Raw genomic sequence first — 20959 nt, forward strand, 5'->3', positions numbered from 1 at the left:
AGGGATTTCATGGTCCACTGGTTCGACACTATTGTCTGGCTAGGATCCTGCTGGGGCTGCCAATTTGGCATGGCTGCCTCAGTATCTGCTCGGTTGCATGCTGGCACCTCAGGTACATGTTTGCTGTGGGTCTTGGGCCTCTCCAGAGAGATGCCTCTCTGGTTGGCGTGCATTCGGCCGGACTGGGGATGGAGTCTGATATATACCTTTTTATACATTGCTGGATTTGATTTCCTAATATTTTGTGTGTTTTAAATATATATTCATAAGGAATATTGATCTATAATTTTGTTTATTATAATGCCTTTGTATTGGTCTGCTATAAGGATTATGCCAATTTAGTATGTATATTAAGTTGGTACTCCCCCTCTATTTTCTGAGAAATCTTTAAAAGATTGGCTTTATTTCCTGAGATGAATTTGATAAAATTTGATAAAAATTTTATTCTAAGCACTTTCTTAGCTACATACCACACATTTGCATCTATTGCTTTTTTTCTTTACAATTTAATTAGAAATATCTTGTAACATCTCTTGTGATTCTTCTTTGACCAATCAATTATTTACAAGAGTTTTGTTTTAATTTATAAATATTTGGGGTTTTTTCTAGATGTTGCTTTTAATTTCTATTTTAATGCCACAGTGATAAGAGAAAATATTTCTGTATAATTTCGGTTACTTAAAAATCTATTGGGACTTGTTTTTTGGCTCAATATTTGGCCTATTTTGGTGAATGTATCATGTGCTGTTAAAAATAATATATATTCTGCAATTCTTGGGCATTATGTAGTAGAAATGTCATTAATTCAAAGTGGTTGATAGCTAAAATTAATTTTTATCTGCAATTATGGATGCTTATTTTAAGGACACCCAGGTAGGAGGAGAAATTTCATCAACAGCCTTTATGCTCTCTGAATTCCCACCCTTATATTCTATGAAGTACTTTAGGCTTCAAAACTCAGCAGGAATTTCATTTATATTCCAATAGAATGGCAAACTCAACAGAGGCACTATCCTATTTTTCTTGTTTGTTTTATGATAAATATCCCCAACAGTGTAATATACTATGATTTTTAAAAATTAAAAATTAATTGGCTTCCAATTTTAACAAATCTTGATCCAAATACAGATGTATATAATTACCCTGTTCTCCCATCCTACTCCCTGGAAGCAATTGATGTTTTGCTCTTAAGAATTTTGGCATATATCTGTTCAATCTTTATGTAGAGTTTTTTGTTGTTGTTTTTTTTGGTGGGGGGTTGGTTATTTTTAACATTACTGAAGGTATGAGCAGTGTTCTGATCTATACATACAGAAAAGTCAGGGTCCTTCTTTAATAGTGACAATCTAGACTACACTTAAAAATGGAAATTTTGATCTGCTGAGAAAAGACTTAAGTTGTTTAAGGAGGAGATGCATTACCTGGAACATTACATTTTATCAAAAAACAATGATTTACATCAGCTTCCCAATTTAGATAAAATATAACTATCCACTTTCTACCTTGATACCCTTTCAAATGCAGAGAGTAAAAGAATTGGAAGGTGAGAAGTGAAAGTAATAGGTACTCTGTACTCTTAGTAGTGTATTCCTGCTTAGAGAGAGGAGACAAATCTACTTAATTCAAATTTTGACCTAAGGCACACACTTGTGATATGAGAGTCAACGTTTAAGGACCTCTTCCTTGAACATAATAAAGAGCAAAACAATTGAGTTCCGCTGGATCTGATCCTATGTCCCTTTGTGCTCTAACCAACAAAATTAACAAACCAGTAAACAAAGATTTCAATATAATGTACTTTTTTCTCATTCTAGGATGCTGAATGTGCATATTTTGATTTCCCTGAACTTCTTTCATTGAGAACTGCTTTAATTCTCCATCTTCAACACAATACTAACGTTGATGTTCAAACGGAGTTTTCTGGATGCTTATCGCTAGACTGGAAATTATTCTTGGAAGAGCATCACCCTTATTTTCTGATAGTTTCAGATGAAGGCCTGAATGATCTACAAACATGTCTTTTTAACTTCTTAATCATACATTCCTGGGGAATGGGAGTCGATGTTGTGCTTTCATCGGGACAAGAAACTGATATTCTCAGATTTTATGCATATATTATGAAAAGCACGTACAGAAGCCAAAAGTTTTCTAAGGAGGTAATTGACATTAATAATTCTCATCTTTTTGTCCTGATTTTTATTACGATTCTCAAAGTGATTTAACTTAATATTATTTTCATCTTTTTTATGGAACTTGTAAATAGTCTCAGAAGGGGTAATAAATTTAATAATTGTCACAATGCTAATGACAGACACTTATTAAGCACGTATAATATCCTAATTTACTTGGATGAATTATGTCTTTTAATTCTCAGAATAATGCTATGAGTTAGGTGGTATTATCATTTCTATTTATCTATTCATATTTATTTATGGTGTCATCCCCTCATCTGTAAAAGAGTACTTGCAGTATTGAAGTAATTTGCCCATGTTAAGTACCTATAATAAGAAATATATCTGGACTTTGTCCCCAGTTTCTGTCACAGAGCTCCTAAAGCCCTTGGAAATTCTTGAGAGAGACTAGTGTTTTTTTTCATTTGTAATGATCCCCTTTTGATTACACCTGAGCTTCTATTAATGAGGTGACTTAGGGTGCGGCCCTTAGATAGTCCCAGGAGGGGGCGGGTCACCAGAAAGACCAAGTGATTAGAGGGTTGGAATTTTCAGCCTCAACCACCGACGTCTGGGAAGTGAAGGGTGGTGGGCCTAGAGATTGGCTCTATAAATCTCTTGAACAATGAGGTTCGATGAGCTTCCCACTGAGGTGCTGAGAGGGTGGCTCACCAGAGAGGCATGGAAGCTCCGTGTCCCTGCCCTATACATCTCTTCTATCTGACTGTTCCTGAATTGTATCCTGTATGATAAACTACTAATAATGAGTAAACTATTTTCCTTAGTTCTGTGAGCCATTCTAGCTAATTATTTAACCTGCAGAGGGCGTGGTGGAAATCCCTGATTTGTAGCTGGTCAGTCAGAAGTATGGGAGGCCCAGAACTTGTGATTGGTATCTGAAGTGGGGGGCAGTTTGTGGGACTGAGCCCTCAACCTGTGGGGTCAAGGCTAACTCAGCATAGTTAGTTTCAGAATTGAATTAAATTGGATGACGCCTAATGGGTGCCTGCAGAGAATTAGAGAATTGTTGGTGTGGAAAACCCACACATTTGTTGTCAGTGTTGTGAGTAGAGAAACCGTTTTCCTTTATTAATGAAAGGTTGACAATGGATTTTTAACAGAAGAGTGTGAGTCTAGCTTCTGTGGATTTAGCCACTGTGGTATTGGGCGTCCCAGATAATGGAAAGGTAGCAATGCATTTAGTTGGAGGTTCCTGTGTTTAGATGTTTATGTGTTTAATATAGGCAGTGAAATTGTGGTTAACATGGAAGACCTTTAATGAGAAAGAAAAGAAGAAGGTTGATGAAAAAGGAAGTAATAAGATAATTTATTGTCATAAAATTAGTAGAATTTTAAAAGCATTTTCAAATTTCAATTCCATGATATGATCATTATTTTGGTGTATTTGGTGTATTTATGTAGCATTTCCGTGATATAAATGCTATTATTATTTTGGTATATTTGATATATTAACTTTGATATATCTATGTAGCATTTGGTATGTTTATGTAGTATGAAACTTGGGAGTCAAAAATGTATTAATGATCTTATGAATGAATCTAGTTTTGTTTTAATTTTCACATTTTAAAATGAATTCCAATTATGCAAGTCATTCAATAGCCATCAAAAATTGTCTTCCAATCTAATTCATATTTTTACTTTATTATAGCAAGTCTCTGCCCTTTGGAATTGTGATCCCATATTGTTTTTTGTTTGAGCTTGAAAATAGCATTTTAAATGTGCAAATGGCAATAAAAATTAATTAAAATTCATCATATAGTAATTGGAGTACACAGATGTTTGTCATACTTTTAGATTATTTATTTGCTTTAGTTTTGTTATATCATTAAAATATTTTCCAAGTTTTATTTTAGAACTTTAGAATTAATTTTCATGTTGGGAGGAGGTACTGCTACTAGTAAATTTCTGTTTTGTCTAAGAAATACCAGATTCTGACTTTTGGAATGCAGAGCTAGTACCCTGTCTAGGCACTCCTTAAGAATAACCTTTTTTTTTTTTTTCCCCCTGACCAGTAAGGGGATTGCAACCCTCAGCACGGTGTTGTCTGCACCACGCTCAGCCAGTGAGTACACTGGTCATCCCTATATAGGATCCGAACCCGCGGCCTCGATGCTAACAGCACTGCACTCTCCTGAGTGAGCCTTGGGGCTGGCCCTTAAGAATAACCTTTAAAAAAACCCCCAAAAACAGGATTTTATTTTCCATAAAATTATTTCTTAATTCATTGATATATAGCCACTTCTCTAAAAATAAGTTATTTTATCCATCACATTTTGAACTGTTAAATCAGTCTCTGAATGAACATTACAATTGTATTATATGTTGATAATTGTTCAGTCCAGGTTATGGGTACATGGACAGGGGACATATTTTCTCTAATTTTCTATACTTTTGAAAACTTCATAACAGCAAAACAATTTATTATATTTATAAATAAAAATTAATTTGGCAATGAGGAAATACGAGTATGCATGTTTATTGTAGCTTAAGAAAAATTATCCTAAAGACAGATGAGGGTGATTTTATCTAGTGTACATGGTTACACGTGTAGAATTTAAATATTTCATTTGTTTATAGCTGAAAAAGATACTTTAAGGTATTTATATAGTTTTCTGACTTTTACAGAATAAAATGGTGATTCAGAGTGCATATATAAGCCTTGTACAACACTTGGAAGAAAGCAGGATTTTAGCATTAGCATTTCATTTTGGACATTTGCTGTGGAAAGATATGATGGAAGAGGTACTGAAACTTTATTTCTTTAAGTAGAAATTTGATAGAATTTGATAACTGAGAAAATATTTGATTAGTCCAATCCTTTATACTAAATCCTTATACTTCCTTAATACATGTATACTATCTGAATGTCAGAATGTCATGCTCTTAGTATACCTTGAATTGATCATATGGCATTTGAAATTTAATGTTCATTTCTGGGAGTCACATAAGACAGACTCTGGCGAACTAGAAATTTGTGGTAGTTGATACAACAGTAATCTGTATCTTTATCACTCTAATTGAGGATGTCCCTAAGATATCATTTGCCTTATAAAAAATCAAAATGAGAAATTAATCATATCTTAGGTCTAATTTCCTCAATACCTCCTCAAAAAATGCTTTATGATACTGTTTATTACGATGGATTATTAAGCATTCCTTTCTTTTCTTTTTTTGGGGGGGATTCTGAAATGGAAAAGGTAATTGCATAAAAAATTTTAGAAAATACAGAAAAGTACTAAGAATATCCGTAATTCCATTGCTTGAAGTTTCTCCAGCACTTTAATATATATTTTTACATAGTTGAGGACATATCATGTACACTTTTTAATGTATATTTCCTGGAAGTCATTACAGAAATATGTTCTATGTCATTAAGAATTTTTCATAAATTTAATATTTAATGTGTTACATTTTCCTAATGCTGGATGTTAAAATTTGACTCTTACAAATAACGTTGTGGTGAACATTTTGATGTATCAATCTTTTGTATGCATATTGCATTCTTCCTTTTGTATGCTAAATTCCCAGAAATTCAACACTGTATCATATGGCATCAATACATTTAATGATCTTGTAGACGTTGTCAAATAGCTTTGAAGGAATTCTGTACTTAGCTATACTTTAATCTTCAGTGTGTAAGAGAAATAACTCATCACATAATTTTCAATGTTGTGTGATGTTATTAAACATAATTTGATATTTTGATATTTATAACATTTTTTCTATACTGTTTTAACATGTTTCTCTTTGCTTGTTAGATTGAACTATTTATATATTTTTATTAATAATTTGTATTTCTTTCTCTGTCAATTATTTGTTCATGCTTTAAAATCTTAGATATTTTCTTATTTAGTGATTTAGATTTTTAGGTTTTCATATGCTCTGGCATATTGATTGTAATTAATTTTAAATTTTCTGTCATTAAAATGATTATAAATTTTTAAACATAAACATTTAGAGTTCTATGTAGTCAGATCTACAAGCTTTTCCTATATGTTTTCTTCTAGTGACATCATTTCTGAATTAAAAAATCTTTATAAATAATTTGACATTTGAAAAGTTTTCTTTTTGACAGGCACATCAGACTACATCTCTGCTTCAGAGCTTATGGCCGGAAGGATCAGACATCCGGCGTGTTCTCTGTGTTACTTCTTGTTCATTATCCTTGAGAATGTACCATCACTTCTTAGGAAGTAAAAAGAATACAGGATCTGGGCAGGAAACTATCATTCATCAGGTGTGACTGGTGTAACTGCATTGGGTGGTACCAGGGCTCTTCACAGCTGAAATACTCTTGGCTTCTGACTACCATTTTTTTTCATTGGGAATCTATCCTCTCTCCCCACTAATTTATGTATATTAAATACCAAAAAAAGGAAAAAAATTAGAATCTATGTTGATAAAAAAATTACGTTAAATATTTAATGTTTTTCTTAAAATGCGATGTATAGAAAGTTTTACCTGGTATTTCACTTAGTACTTAGCCTAATTCTTCTAATCAACAGAGAAAGTTCCTTGTTAAAAGAAACAAATTTTGGGGCGGATCCCATTATGTACCTGTGTTTTAGACTCCTTAGGTACCTGATGCCCTGTAATCTTGCAACAACTTATCACTGTAGATATTATTACCCTCTTTTGCCTATTCAGAACCTTGAGACTGGGACGTCAATAATCTACCTAAAATAACATTGTAAAAGGGAGCCTGGAGTTTTACTAGGATGGTTGGCTTCAAAGCTTGTGATGATTCCACTCTATTGAACTGCTTTTTAAAAAGGACATTTCTGTTTTGTTTATCAGTGTCACCCAGGCTAGAGAGATCCTGAATTTTTAAATTGTTTTTGGCCCTTTAAGAATCTATTGAGGAACTTGGATTTTCCTCTCTAGTGTATGCATCTCTATTTGCATATATGCACACACACACACATCTTGGATGCAGTCTGGATATTGGTGGGTTCCAGGCTGAAAAACTGTTCTTAAAACGAAGGAAAACAATGGGCCGGCCAGGTGGCGCACTGGAGAGTGCGCTGCTTGGGAGCACGGCAGCCCTCCCGCCGAGGGTTCGGATCCCATGTGGAGACCAGTTCCGCTCACTGGCTGAGCGCGGTGCGGGCGCAACACCGAGGGTTGCGATTCCGTTGCTGGTCCCCGGTACAGGCGTGACACCGAGGGTTGCGATCCCATTACCAGTCAGTAAGGGCTGGCCCGGTGGCGCACTGCTACAGTGCACCACTTGGGAGCGTGGCGGCGCTCCCGCCAAGGGTTCAGATCCCACATACAGACCGGTTCCCGCTCACTGGCTGAGCGAGGTGCGGGTGCAGCGCTGAGGGTTGCGATCCTGTTGCCGGTCCTGGTCTGGTACGGGCGCTACACTGAGGGTTGCGATCCGTTGCCGGACACAAAAAAAGACAAAAAAAAAAAAAGAGAGACAAAAAGGAAAAAAAAAAAAAACCAAAGGAAAACAAAAGAAAAAAAGAAAAGAATAGAAAATGTGACTGCACAAGGCTCAAGGAATTAGTGTTCCTGTGGGAGGGGATTGTTAATTTTATAAATCTGTAAGCGTGTTTTCACTAAGTATTTACTTTGTGCTTGGTAATATGTTATGCCAAAAATAAATATGTTTGAGGGGAGAGAAGAAGTAGACATAGTATTTACCCAAATTGATTATGTACATCTTGGAAGGCAATTTTAATGTCTCTGTGAAATTACTAGAGGAACTCCGGGCTTGTATATCTGCCTACTCAACATTTCCACTTGGACGTGTAGTAGACATCTCAAATTTAAGATGTCTGGAACCAAACTCCTCAAACCTGCTTCTTCCTCACTCTTCCCTATCCCAATAAACAGCAACACCATCCTTCTAGTTTTTAGTTACTCAAGCAAAAAGAAAAAAAAAATGCTGTCAACTGTTTGGGAGTACCATGGAGAGCGGAGAACAGCAATGAACTTTTTGTGCTTCTTCTTAATTTGATTCTTTCCTTGGTTTAAATTTCCCCTCTCTGATTTTATCTTGACTTAGAATATGATTGAACATATTTATTCATTCAATCAGCTAATATTTATTGAATGTCTAACAGGTGCTAACTAATTGCTTTCAGTCTACATAGCTTGCGTATTATGAAGAATAGCTAGTAATAGATAATACTTAGGGCTTACTATGTGTTAGGCATATTCTAGATATTTTACGTGTCTGATCTCATTTAGGTTTTACAAAAACCCTGTGAGAATATGTACTGTTACTATCCTGATTTTTGCTCATAGGAAAACTGACTCCTACAGTGTTTTGACTGGAGTCACACATTAATGAAAAGCAAATCTAGATTTGGAGCCACTTCCATTTTTAGATCCCAGATGCTGAATTATTGTACAATTGTCTTTTTAATCTAGGAGACATAGCATTTCAATACTTTAAATTAGTATATAATACAGCAGATCTTAGCTATTTAGATTCCTGTAAAATTGCAGCTTTGGGTATTTTAATTTTTCAGAAATGTGAAGCTTGACTCTTGAAAATACATAACTTGAAAGCTTTACATTCTAAGGAGTGTAAAATATTCAGCCTAATTCCCTGATTTTTAAGAGCATACTCAAATATGATGGTTACCTTAATGTATTCACTTTTCATGATATGCCAAAGACGTGCTGCCAGTGGAAGTGTGAACAGCATGTAACATAGGGTTCTGGGTATAAAATTCAGTTTCTTCCAGAAGTTCACATTTGATTAATTTGACTCTTTCTTATACAATTTCAGAGATGGATAGGGCCCACTGTCTCATTTGATTCTCCTCCAATATTTGCCTAAATGTTTTTGGAGAAACATTTTCATATGACAGGCACAATGTTTTTAATGGTTCTAATTTTTTAAAGTAAACATTATTGAACCCAAGTCAATCTCTCTGTAATTTTTATTATCTCCACTTTCATCCTATGAAGATATCCAGGTTAAATTTTATTTACCTTACATGTGACAGCCCTTCATATATTTGAAAATAGTCCTGAAATCTCTGCTATAGATAAAACACAGCCATTTCCATCCCCCACTTCTCATCCAACATGTTTTTCAGATAGGTTGCCATCCTGAATTTCTCACCCTGAACATGCCATGGGTTTGTGGATATTATTCTCAGTTTTCTGAAATGGTAGAGTATTTTATGTGGGGCTCCAGCCGCACTCAGGTATCTGGATCAGTGACTTCTACTATTGATTCATTTAATGTTTGGCTTAACTGAAAATCCTAGGAAATGCATATGTGAACTGCTAAACTTGGAGTTTTCCCTCCCTTTTACCCCCTTCTGCATAAATGCAGTTAAGTTGGTATATAAAAAATGGGACTATCTCAAAAATGTAAAGTGAAGAATGTGATGAAATGTGACTTTGCCTATTTGTGGCATTGCCTATTTGTATGCTATTTCATAGTCTGCTGTTGTCTGGCCTATTTTCTCTGTTTTACGCAGGTGGACAGTAATTGCTTAGCCTTGCAGGAAGTGGAAGATTTCTGTAGACTGCAATGCCTCTGTATGGCTTTTCAGCTCCACCTACCTCTTTCTCAGAGAGCTTATTCACGAATCATCACTCGCTCTTGGATTGGGGACATCGATACTTTCTTAAAAATGGTAAACATACTTTCTGTCAGTTTATTTTTTGTTTCAACATGAGAGATAAAAACCATGATCATGTTTTAAAATAGATTTATATTGGAATAATGCCAGATCTAATTAACTAATAAATCATATCAGTCATATTTTTCAACAAGTTCTGGTTTTGGTGGTATAGTAGAGAACACCACCACAATATATCTCTTTTATGAAAGTATGAGAGCCTTCTTCTTTTTCCTTCTTCCCTCTGATGAGATCATGTTTTTGTGTAATCAACCACAGAAAATTGGCTGACAGTATACAGTGTAAACTCAGGAAACCGATTTATAAATTTATTTTTTCTGCTTATCATAAAAGTATGTTAAAGAGAAGATGAAAATAGAAGAAAAATAGATATGTACTCCTAGCTCACCCCCCAAATCAATGCTGTTGATTGTTAATATTTTGGTTTAATTTTTTTCATTCTTTTATTTTAGGGCATGAGTTTTATTGTGATTGCTTCTTATATCATCTCAATCATATTATATATACTACAAATTATTTTGTTTTAAAGGGATTTCCATTTCTTTGTTAACATAATTTTTATGGTTATTAAATATTGTGAGTGATTATATCCTAGTTTACTTAACCATCCCCTATAATGGGATGGTTAAATGATCCTAATTAAATAATTAGGATCACTTTTAGCTTTTGTATTATAAATGCTAATGATCTTGAGAGTTTTTGTGTTTAAGGTTTTCCTTTTAATTTGGAATTAAATATTTCAAATAGATTTCATGAATTTGGAAATGGAATTATTGGCCAAAAACGTACAGAAAATTTAAGGATCTTAATATGTACTGTCAAATTATCATCAGAGGCATTTCATAACTAATCTGTCAGGCAGCCAGCCCACACATGTTTATTCAGTGCGATAAGTCCCTGGGAAGGAGTAGAAAAAAGAACAAACACATCTCCCCATTTTACTCCTTCCATGGAGCTTCAGTTTGAATAGTTTGAGTAGCTGCAATAACCAATAAAATGATTACAAACATGCTAAAGAATATGCAGGGAAACTAAAGGATGCTTTGGAAACTAATGATCAAAAAAGACACAACCTAGTTTGAAAAGTTGGCTTCTCTGTAGGAGTGAAGAGACTCAAGATCTGAAGGATGAGTAATAGTCAGCTAGGGGAAGTGTGGAACAAAAGGTTTTCAAGACAGGATATAGCACCTGTGAACCACCCAAGGATCTGAGATATGCTCAGTGTGACCAGAGAGAAAAGATGATGAAGCTGCAGAGGTGGGTGGAAGAAAAATCGTGTAGTACTCTCTGGCTCTATTAGGGATTTAGAAAGTCATAAGCATAATGAGAAATTATTGAAGGGTTCCAATCTGTAATTGACCTTTTGATTAGAAGTTCTTTGGGCTGAAGTGCATAGAGTACATTATAGACATTCAGAGGTAGAGGTGAAGAAACCATCCAGGTGATTACATAGTGGTGATGGTAGCACTGGTGAAGTTGGTAGCATCAGGAATAAATACAAGTGGAAGATGCAAGAGTTTTTTAGGCTGTGGAACTGATGAGGTTACATAATTGGGTATGAAGCATAAGGGAGAGGGAAAAATCAAAGATGACTTCCAGGTTTCTGGTTTGACTTACTGTATGGATGCTGCCATTAGAGGAAGACAATTTTAGGGAGGAAAATAATGAATTTGGGAAATAGTGAGTTTGAAGTGGTGGCAATGAGATTTCCAAAAGAAGATATCTAGCAGGCAGTTAAGAGTGCTCTGGGATGGAAATAAAGATTTGGGACTGAGCCCACAGATGATGCTGGACACCATGCCAGTTATGCATTTTTCTAGGGAAAGACTAGAGTAAAATGAGAGGAGGTCTTGGTTCAGAGTCTTGAGATAGTCCAGAATTTAGTGGTCAGATGGAAGTGTAAGAATTAGAAGAAGACACTGAAAAGAAGCTGCTAAGATAAATGGTAGAAAAACTAGGAGAATATGTTACCTTGGAGATCAGATGAATCAGATTTCAAAAAGGAGGGAGTGGTTTACAGTGTGAAATCCTGCAGATAGTATGTGGATGTTAACAGAAAATTCAGTGATTTTAATTTAATGGCATGGAGACAAGGCTGATTATTACATTAAGAGCTGTTTTGGCAGAGTAGTGGGGTACAAAATCTGCACTGGAATGTAGATAATCCAGTGAGTGGATGGTTACAAAATTAAAATAGCGGAGGCAACTTTTTTCTTGTGGTTGGTTTTAGGTCATCTCTAAACTTTGTAGTTGTTACAGCTTTATCATTCTACCCAGAAGCGTCCCTGATGACATACCTTACAGGGCCCTTACAAAGACTATAGAAATCATTCTATGACTCCTTGCTAATAATGTTTTATTTTCAATTTTCAGAAAAAGTGGTGTGAATATTTCATTTTAAGAAATTTAAACTTTTTTGGATGGTGGAATCTGAATTTAAATCATATTTCTGACTTATATGATGAGAATTTGTTGAAGAATATTGCCTTTTACTATGAACTTGAAAATACTCAAGGTAGTACCTTAATATGCATTGACACTATATGTTAAATCAGAATAAATAAATTATATAAAACCCTTTCAAATTTCCCAACATATACCACAGCAACATTTTTGTTTCTTGAAAATTTTGTTTGTGTGTGTATGACATACTTACACACTTGTGCATGCTTATTACATATTTTACCTTTTCTTCATTTGGTAGTATTAAAAAATGATTTCAATGTTATAATATAATGTTAATAGTTATGTTTTTCATTTAAATAGATACATGACTTTTTATAATACTTTCTGTAACTAATACAATCTTTTCACTAGTTTTGGACATTTAGGGATGCATTACTTTTTCCTAAAAATAAATAAAACTGCACTAAACATCTTTGTACATATAATTTGTCTTCCTTTGAATATTTTCTTAGAATAATTATCTAGAGTGGCTTATGTGGTCAAAGTTTAATATAACATATTTAAACACCTTTTTCCTGAATGAACATTCTGAAGTATTTTTGACCTCTGGGATTTAATTCCCTTAGGTGGCAGGCATTGGAATAAACCAATAGCATAAAATGTAGCATATTTTACTAGTTTTTGGTGGCTGGCTGATACGGGGGTCTGAACCACTGACCTTGGTGATACAAGCCCATCCTCTGACCAACTGAGCTAACCAGCCAGCCCTATTTTACTAGTTTTTTTAATTTATTTTTATTTATTTATTTTATTTTACTAGTTTTTAAAATGTTCTCACTCTCTCTATCTTTTGTAAACTCTTAAAGATATGCTTTTTAATTACTTAGTTTTTAAAGTTGCAAGATTATATGTGGCATATTGCTCTTCGTTACTTTAGGAAATAATTATGTATTCATCATTAACATCATTTAGTAAGGGATAGGATTATAAATATAACATTTCTTTATTAAACCTCTATTAAATTTAAAGACCAAATGATTTTAAGAGACTATTGTCATAGTTCTGTTGCTAATTTTCATGCAGGTGTATTGTAAATCACTCTAAGTTTCAGTATTTGATAATCTTTCCAGAGCTCTGTGAATTTAGTCAAAAAAAGGTGCTTGTGTGTGTGTGTGTGTGTGTGTGTGTGTGTACATATATATGACTTTTGAGACTTTATTATTTTTAATTGTTATGCAGATGTACATTTGAATTTGGGAGATTACATTAGGAGGGATTATGAACACCTGTGGAATTTTGTGTCACAGCTGGTTAAAGAATTTAATGTAGGAAAGTGTTTTCCTCTGAGAACAACAAGAAGACATTTTCTTAGAAGGACGCAATCAACAATCCGAGGTAATAATTAACTGAATTAAATTGGAGTAAAAGCATGTTTATTCAGCAAAATTTTTAGAAGCCCTTCTAACTTGGTTTTATGAGTATAAATAATTTTCTTTCACTATGTTTTTTTGTTTACTTCTTAACTGAGGTATAAAATATGCACAATTATGTGCTTAAGGTAAACCAATCTGCAGAAGAAAGCCTGGTGAAATTTTACATAGACGTATGGAGGGCAGGGCTATGGAAGGGCAGGCTGGAACTTCTGGTATTAGCTAAAGCTGCAGTCCACACACAGAATTTGTTCTACTTCAGGGGAACCTCAGCTCTGCTCTTAAGGACTTTGAAATGACTGGATCAGGACCACCCAGATTATCTAGGATAATATTCCTTACTTTAAATATATTATGGGCTTTAAGCATATCTGTATAATACATTCACGACAACATCTAGATCAGTGTTTAATTGATAACTGGGCGACTATATTCTAATGAAGCTGGCACATAAAACTGATCATCACAGTCCACTCCTTGTCAATTTAGCACCCATTATGTTTTCTTAAACCATTCTTAATCTCCAAATAAAAACAATACCAAAATCACACTTCTGTCTAACATGATACAGCTATCCAGCATACAACTAAAAGCATGCTAACCCTTTCCTCAGAAGAGGATAAACAATTCTTGGGGGCTGGCCCGGTGGCGCACTGCTACAGTGTGCCGCTTGGGAGCGCGGTGGCGCTCCTGCCGAGGGTTCGGATCCCACATACAGACCGGTTCCCGCTCACTGGCTGAGCGAGGTGTGGGAGCAACACCGAGGGTTGCGATCCCGTTGCCGATCCCGTTGCCGGTCCCGGTCCGGTACGGGCGCGACACTGAGGGTTGCGATCCGTTGCCAGACACGAAAAAAGACAAAAAAGGAAAAAAAAAATCAATTACATTGTATATTCACAAAATAAAAATAATAAAAAAATAAATAAATAAATGCGATACAGAATGTAAAGTAAAAAAAAAAAAAAAAACAACAGAACTTTATTCTCTCACAGTTCTGGAGGCTAAAGCCTGAAATCAAAGTGTCTGCAGAGTTGGTCTCTTCTGGAGGCTCTGAAATGAAAATCATCTCATGCTTCTCTCTTAACTTCTGGTGATTAATTGCAATCCTTGGTTTACAGATGCAACACCCCCCTCTCTGCCTCCATCTTCAAATGGTGTTCTTCCCTCTGTGTGTTTCTTTTGTGTATGTGTCCAAATTTCCCTCTTCTTATGAGGACAATAGTCGTTAGATTAGGGCCTACCCTAATCCTTAATGACCTCTTCTTAACTTGGTTACATCTGCTAAAATCCTATTTCAAATTAAGGTCTCATTCACAGGTACTAGGACTTGAATATGTATCTTTGGGTAACACAATTTAACCCACAATATGGGGTAACCCAAATCTTTGTCCCTGAAGGGTCTGGACCATTAGACTCCTGTCTGAATTGGGTTGTGGTAGTTTTCCATTGACTTTATTCACATGGCCTGGTAGTACTAAGGGATATATTATGGGATTCTTAAGGGATTTCATATATTCCAGACATACTTTTTCTTACCTTCATTGTGTAATAGCAGTCCAATTTCCCCTTGGTAGTCAGGATCAATCTGCCAGCACGGTAAATCCCTTGTTTGCCTGTTGATTCAGAATCACGAGGAGCCCAAAATAGCAGAATGGCAATCCTAACTTCAAGTTCAATGGAGTCATTGTGTCTTCTGGTGGAAACATTCCTTCCTTTGGAACTGAGACCTCTGCACAAACAAAGCATAGGGCTGCTGAAACAGAAAGGAAACATTTTGCTAGTGGATCACTAGGAGTAATAGTTTATAGAGACATTTCATTTTTACCCCTACATCCTGAATTTGTGAATTCTATGTATGGGAGAAATAACACCATACATTGGACACTAATTTAGAGCACATACAGCCTTCTGGAGAACCTTGCCCCAACTCTGCAAGGTGTTTCTACCTGTCTGGCACTGTAACTGAGTCTTCCAAAAGCTGTTCAGCCATTCTGTTGAGCCAGCTGCTTCACGTTGATGGGGGACATGATAAGACCAGTGCACTCCATGGGCATGGGTCCCTTGCTGCACTTCATTTGCTGTAAAGTAATTTCCTTAATCAGAAATGATGTTGTGTCAAATATTGGGACTGTAGATAAGGCTGCTGTAAGTCAAAGGTTGCTAGTTTTGGCAGAAGCACTGCATGCAGGGAAGGTGAATCTATATCCAGAGTGTCTATTCCAGTAAGAACAGAGAACTTCCCTTTCTAGCTGATCACTGGAGGCATGGTGCCATATCAGCAATCAGTGTTGGTCTCTCCTACTGACAGATAAGGCATCCAGGAGAAGCTATAGCCAAATGGCCTTGGTTAGTGGAAGTCCATGTTACTGAGGCTATACGTGACTTCCCCCTCTGCCACCATGTCTACTTTGTTAATGAGTCCATTGGGCAATGACAAGAGTGTCTCAGGAAGGAGGCTGACTAGGATTCACAGAATGGGTCATCCTATTCACTTGATTTTAAAAATCCTCCTCTGCTGAGGTCATCCTTTGGTGGGCATTTGGACCACAAATATTTTCATGTTTTTTTGCCCATTCGGAGAGGCCTATTCACATACCTGTTCCACATACCTTCCATTTTCAAATCATATTCCTTCCACATCCCTGGCCATCCAGCCATACCATCAGCCATAGCCCATGAATCAGTACAGATTTGTCTCTGACATTCCCAAGCAAAATGAACAACCAGGTGCCCTGCTCAAAGTTCTACCCACTGGGAGGATTTCCCTTTACCACTGTTCTTCAGGAATGTCCCAGAAAGGGGCTGTAGTGCTATAGCTGTTTACTTTAAGGTGCTACCTGCATATAGTGTAGAACCGTCTCTAAACCAAGTGTTGAGTTTTCTCTTCCTCAGTCACCTGATTGTAGGGGACATCCCATGAGGCCATTGGTGCAGATTGGGAGAAAGAAAGTAATGTGGCAAGAGTAGGGGCCACAGGCATGTTCAATCACTTCCTCCTGTTACTCACTTTTACCTTCAGGGCCTGTTCTAGCCTAATCTTGTATATACCTCTTCCATTTGGTATTGGAATGCTTCTGTACGTGATCAGCTTCGTGGCTTGTTTGGTTGGCCAATTCATGATGGGAAACTCAGGTTGCTGGTAACTCGGTGGCCCACGGTTAAGCATTTAGTCTCTATTAAGGCCCAGTAGCAAATGAAAAGTTATTTCTCAAAAGGAGAATACTTATCCACAGAGGATGGTAGGACTTTGCTCCAAAATCCTAAGGTTCTGTGCTGTGATTCCCCTGTAGGGGCCTGCCAAAGGCTTCAAACAGAATCTCTATCTTCCACTGACACCTCAAGAGCTATTGGCTCTTAACTTGAACATATGGCCCAAGTGGTAGAGCAGCTTACACAGCAGCTTGGACATGTGGCAGACCCGTCTCCTGTTCTTGGCTTTTTGGTCACTTGATAAATGGACCCATTCAGAATAACACATCTAAGTGAGGAATACGTTGCCTTCAAAATTCAAAGAAGCTCACCAGGAATTGCACCTCAGTTTTGGTTGTAGAATGGGCCACATGCGGCATTTTATCCTTCACCTTAAAAAGGATATCTTAATATGCCTCACACCAGGGAACCCCTACCAATTTCACTGGGGTGGACAGATCCTGAATTTTCATTGGATTTATTTTCCACCCTCAACATGCAAATGTCTTATCAATCTTTCAAGTGCTTTCTACTCCTTACTCACTAGGTACAAGCAGCATAATATCATCAATGATGGACCAGTGAGGTACCTTGTGGAAGGTTAAGGTAAAAATTCCCCCAAGAAAATTCTCTGAGGACTAAATTATGATGTAAGGTTGAAGAGTTGATATGCCCCTGAGGTATGACAGTAAAGGTGTATTTCTGACCTTGCCAGCTGAAAGTAAGCTGCTTTTTATAATCTTTATTAACAGGGATGGAGAAAAAAGCATTTGCCAGATCAATAACTACATACCAGGTACCGGGAAGTATGTTAGTTTGCTCAAACAATGAAGCTGCATCTGGAACAGCAGCTGCAATTGGAGTCACCATATGGTTAAATTTACAATAAATTTACAGTCTTTAAGATCCATCTGTTTTCTGCATAGTCTAGACAGTTGAGTCGAAAATCATCACCTCTGTCTCTCTGCAGTCGTTAATGATGGCATTAGCCTCTGCAGTCCCTCCTTTCACTATTGCTTCTTCTTTTTTTTTTTTTTTTTTTTTGTATTGCTTTTGGTTTACTATCTTCCTAAGTATAGGCAATTCTAGTGGCTTCCATAATAGCCCTTACTCCACAGGTCAATGAAACAATGGGGGAATTCTGCCAGTTGCTGAGTGTATCTGTTCCAATTATGCATTCTCAAACTGGTGAAATAACCATAAATTCTAGTGGCTTCCATAATAGCCCTTACTCCACAGGTCAATGAAACAATGGGGGAATTCTGCCAGTTGCTGAGTGTATCTGTTCCAATTATGCATTCTCAAACTGGTGAAATAACCATATGATGGGTTCAGAGATCCAATGTGAGATTGATCTGGGCTAAAATTCCATCAGTAACCTCACCGCCATAAACCCATACTCTGACAAGTGGGCCACAGTGACATTTTGGGTCTCTTGAAATTAGCATCAGTTCAAAACCAGTCTTCAGTAATGCCTTGAAAAGTCAGACTATTTTCCTTTCTCCAGTACACAGTTACCCTGATAAATGGCTATAGGATCCTTTAGGGAAGACTGGGAGAAAGATTAAAAGTGCAAGTTTTAGCAGTGTAGCCGGGTCCTTCCTCCAGGGGACTCAGCCTCCCCTTCAGTCAAAGGGTTCTGGGTCTGTAAAATGGCTAAAGTTTGGGAACTGATTAGGGGGCCTTGACTCTTTGTTTTGGTGATTCAAATTAAACTTCAGTTTGCTTATTCTAGAACTCTTCCTCTTATACAGATGAATTTAGAGTTTGGTAGACTGTTCATCTATTTCTTTTCCAGGAACACCGTGATCAACTAGCCAGTGCCATAGGTCTCTGCGAATCGGACTATTCAGATTACTGCTCTGACTTCAGTGCTCATTATAGTAGCTGTGACTACCCTGTCTTTAGTGACTAAGTGCTGCCACTTGGCCCTGCCACCATAGGATCCAATTATGCCCATTGCGTTTAGGGACCCCTGTTTGATGGTAGCAGTTCCCGTGGCAATTTCTGACTTAAAAGAGTAGAGTAACCACAAGCTATTCAAGGTTGCTGGGGTTCCCCTCACAATTTTATTTCTCACAGTTGTGGTGAAAGGTGTGTCCTCTGTACCTTCATGGGGTGGGTGAGCAGATCTCTTATGAGAAACCCACTCTAACATTATAATCTTCCTAAGCTTTGGGTACCTTAGGTCAGCCACATGTCCAGTCAGAGTTTCAGAAGCAGAGGACAGAGACAACAGTGGAGGAAGCAATATTTAAAGAGATAATGACTGAAAAATTTTCTGCATTAATGAAAGACACAAATACTGGGATTTAGGATGCACATTGACTCTCACGTAGGACACACACACACACACACATGCACACCCACACGCACTATAACTACATTATAGTGCAACTGCAGCATATCAATGTCAGAGTTCTTCAAAGAATTAGAGAAAACAGTTACCTACAAAGGAACAAAAGTTAAACTGTTCGCAGACTTCTCAACAGCAATAGAAGCAAGATGATAAGAGAGTAATGTTTTTTAAGCAATGAGAAAAAATAACATTTGTTAGGGGATAATCTAACAAGAAAAAGTACAATTTAAGAATGAGGAAATAGTACAGATATTTCCAGAAATACAAGGACTGAGTTAACTAACATCATACCTTCGTTAAAAGTATTTATATAGAATGTAATTCAGGGAGAAGGAAATGACCACGAGCAGGAATGTCAGAGATGCAAGAGGAACGCACATGGGAACTTTGGATGCACTGATAGAGGATATTGTTTAGAATTTAGGGATGAGGAGAAGAAAGATTATAATTTTTCTTCATCTATAATTATAAATAAAACTCAATTTAAGAAATCCGTTATTAGTCCATTATCATGTTGAGCACGTGGGCCTATATAACTGAGAAAATAAAAACTCAAGGAGGCCCTGAAGCATATTCAGTGGTGGGTAAAAGGATTTCATTGTTGTCAGTTTATTTTCATAGATGCCTATATGTAGATGAACTTTAAGTGACTCTTCTTTTTTCAAGTGCTATTATTTATTTACTGTCACTTAGGAAATAATAAAAAGAATAAGCATTTGGAAATGGAAAACCCATATGTTGGTCTATCTGCTGATCCATCTGCTACCATTTATCTAAAATAGCTTAGCTTATCCAAATAGCTGTATACCATTTCTTTATATTCTGTTTTGCTCCAAAATGTTTGTTGTGAGGAATATGTCATTTGGAAGAGCTAACTTGGTAGACATTAGCAAAATTTCTGCAAAATATTATGTTTTTGAAATTTTAAAAATAATCTTCAAGGTTTTTGTAGGATAGTTGTATATTTCCTCCAGTGTTAATTTTATGTTTGCTTTCAGAAATTTCCTTGAAAAAGATGCCTAGTTTGGGTTTTATTCCAATGACATCTTCGGTAATTGATAAGTTTGTTGGAGACATGGTGAAGGATTTGCCTATTCTAAAAAGGTATAGAGTTAACAAAGTGCCTAATTTAGTGCTTTAAACTCTAAAATACTTGTGGAATTAATGACTCATCAAAATGTCTATGTAAATATCATATCTGAATATAGGGAGTTTGATATAATGGACTATGTTTAAGTGAATATAATATCTAATATGTCTATATAATTTGAACATTATTAGATAAAAATTTATATCATTTTGAACTCATAATAGAATTACTCCAGCTATGTAAGATTTATTTATACTAAGTAATTATGGATGTTGATACTCATAATAGAATTACTCCAGCTATGTAAGATTTATTTATACTAAGTAATTATGGATGTTGATGGGGCTGTTAGAGGAATGGCAGAGATTCAGGGTTCTTATGTCTCTTAAAAACCACTGAGATTTCATAACCCACGTCACATCATAGAAATAGAAAAAGAGGTTGTAAGATATCTATAATATCATAGCCGGAAGTTTGTGCTGTGCTAAAGCTTCATTTGAAGGGCCTAAATATAAACAATTTTTAAATTTTAAAAAATTCTTTCTTTATTTTTACAGTGATGATCCAGATATTATTTCACTGTTTAAACGAAAGGAAACTGATGAACTTTTGCACTGGTGTGCTCATAGACCCCTTACTGATGACTATGACAGGACCAAGTGTCACTTTGATGGTGA

The 20959-nt window shown here is 36.1% G+C and overlaps 1 protein-coding gene across 1 annotated transcript in view; it reads left to right on the forward strand.

Moving 5' to 3' along the window:
• Nucleotides 1-1814: 1814 nt before the first annotated feature.
• The window catches only part of LOC103610332 (probable ATP-dependent RNA helicase DDX60-like), a gene marked incomplete at both ends in the record, with an annotated part of 48161 nt that continues 29016 nt past the window's right edge, over nucleotides 1815-20959 (forward strand). The window contains 8 exons of the mRNA XM_008594520.1: nucleotides 1815-2156; nucleotides 4818-4934; nucleotides 6268-6429; nucleotides 9644-9802; nucleotides 12182-12323; nucleotides 13454-13609; nucleotides 20191-20296; nucleotides 20840-20955. Coding sequence (XP_008592742.1) covers nucleotides 1815-2156; nucleotides 4818-4934; nucleotides 6268-6429; nucleotides 9644-9802; nucleotides 12182-12323; nucleotides 13454-13609; nucleotides 20191-20296; nucleotides 20840-20955 — 1300 coding nt within the window. The remainder of the gene's footprint in view (nucleotides 2157-4817; nucleotides 4935-6267; nucleotides 6430-9643; nucleotides 9803-12181; nucleotides 12324-13453; nucleotides 13610-20190; nucleotides 20297-20839; nucleotides 20956-20959) is intronic.

Source organism: Galeopterus variegatus, unplaced genomic scaffold, assembly GCF_000696425.1.
Source record: "Galeopterus variegatus unplaced genomic scaffold, G_variegatus-3.0.2 Scaffold10948, whole genome shotgun sequence".
Lineage (NCBI taxonomy): Eukaryota > Metazoa > Chordata > Mammalia > Dermoptera > Cynocephalidae > Galeopterus > Galeopterus variegatus.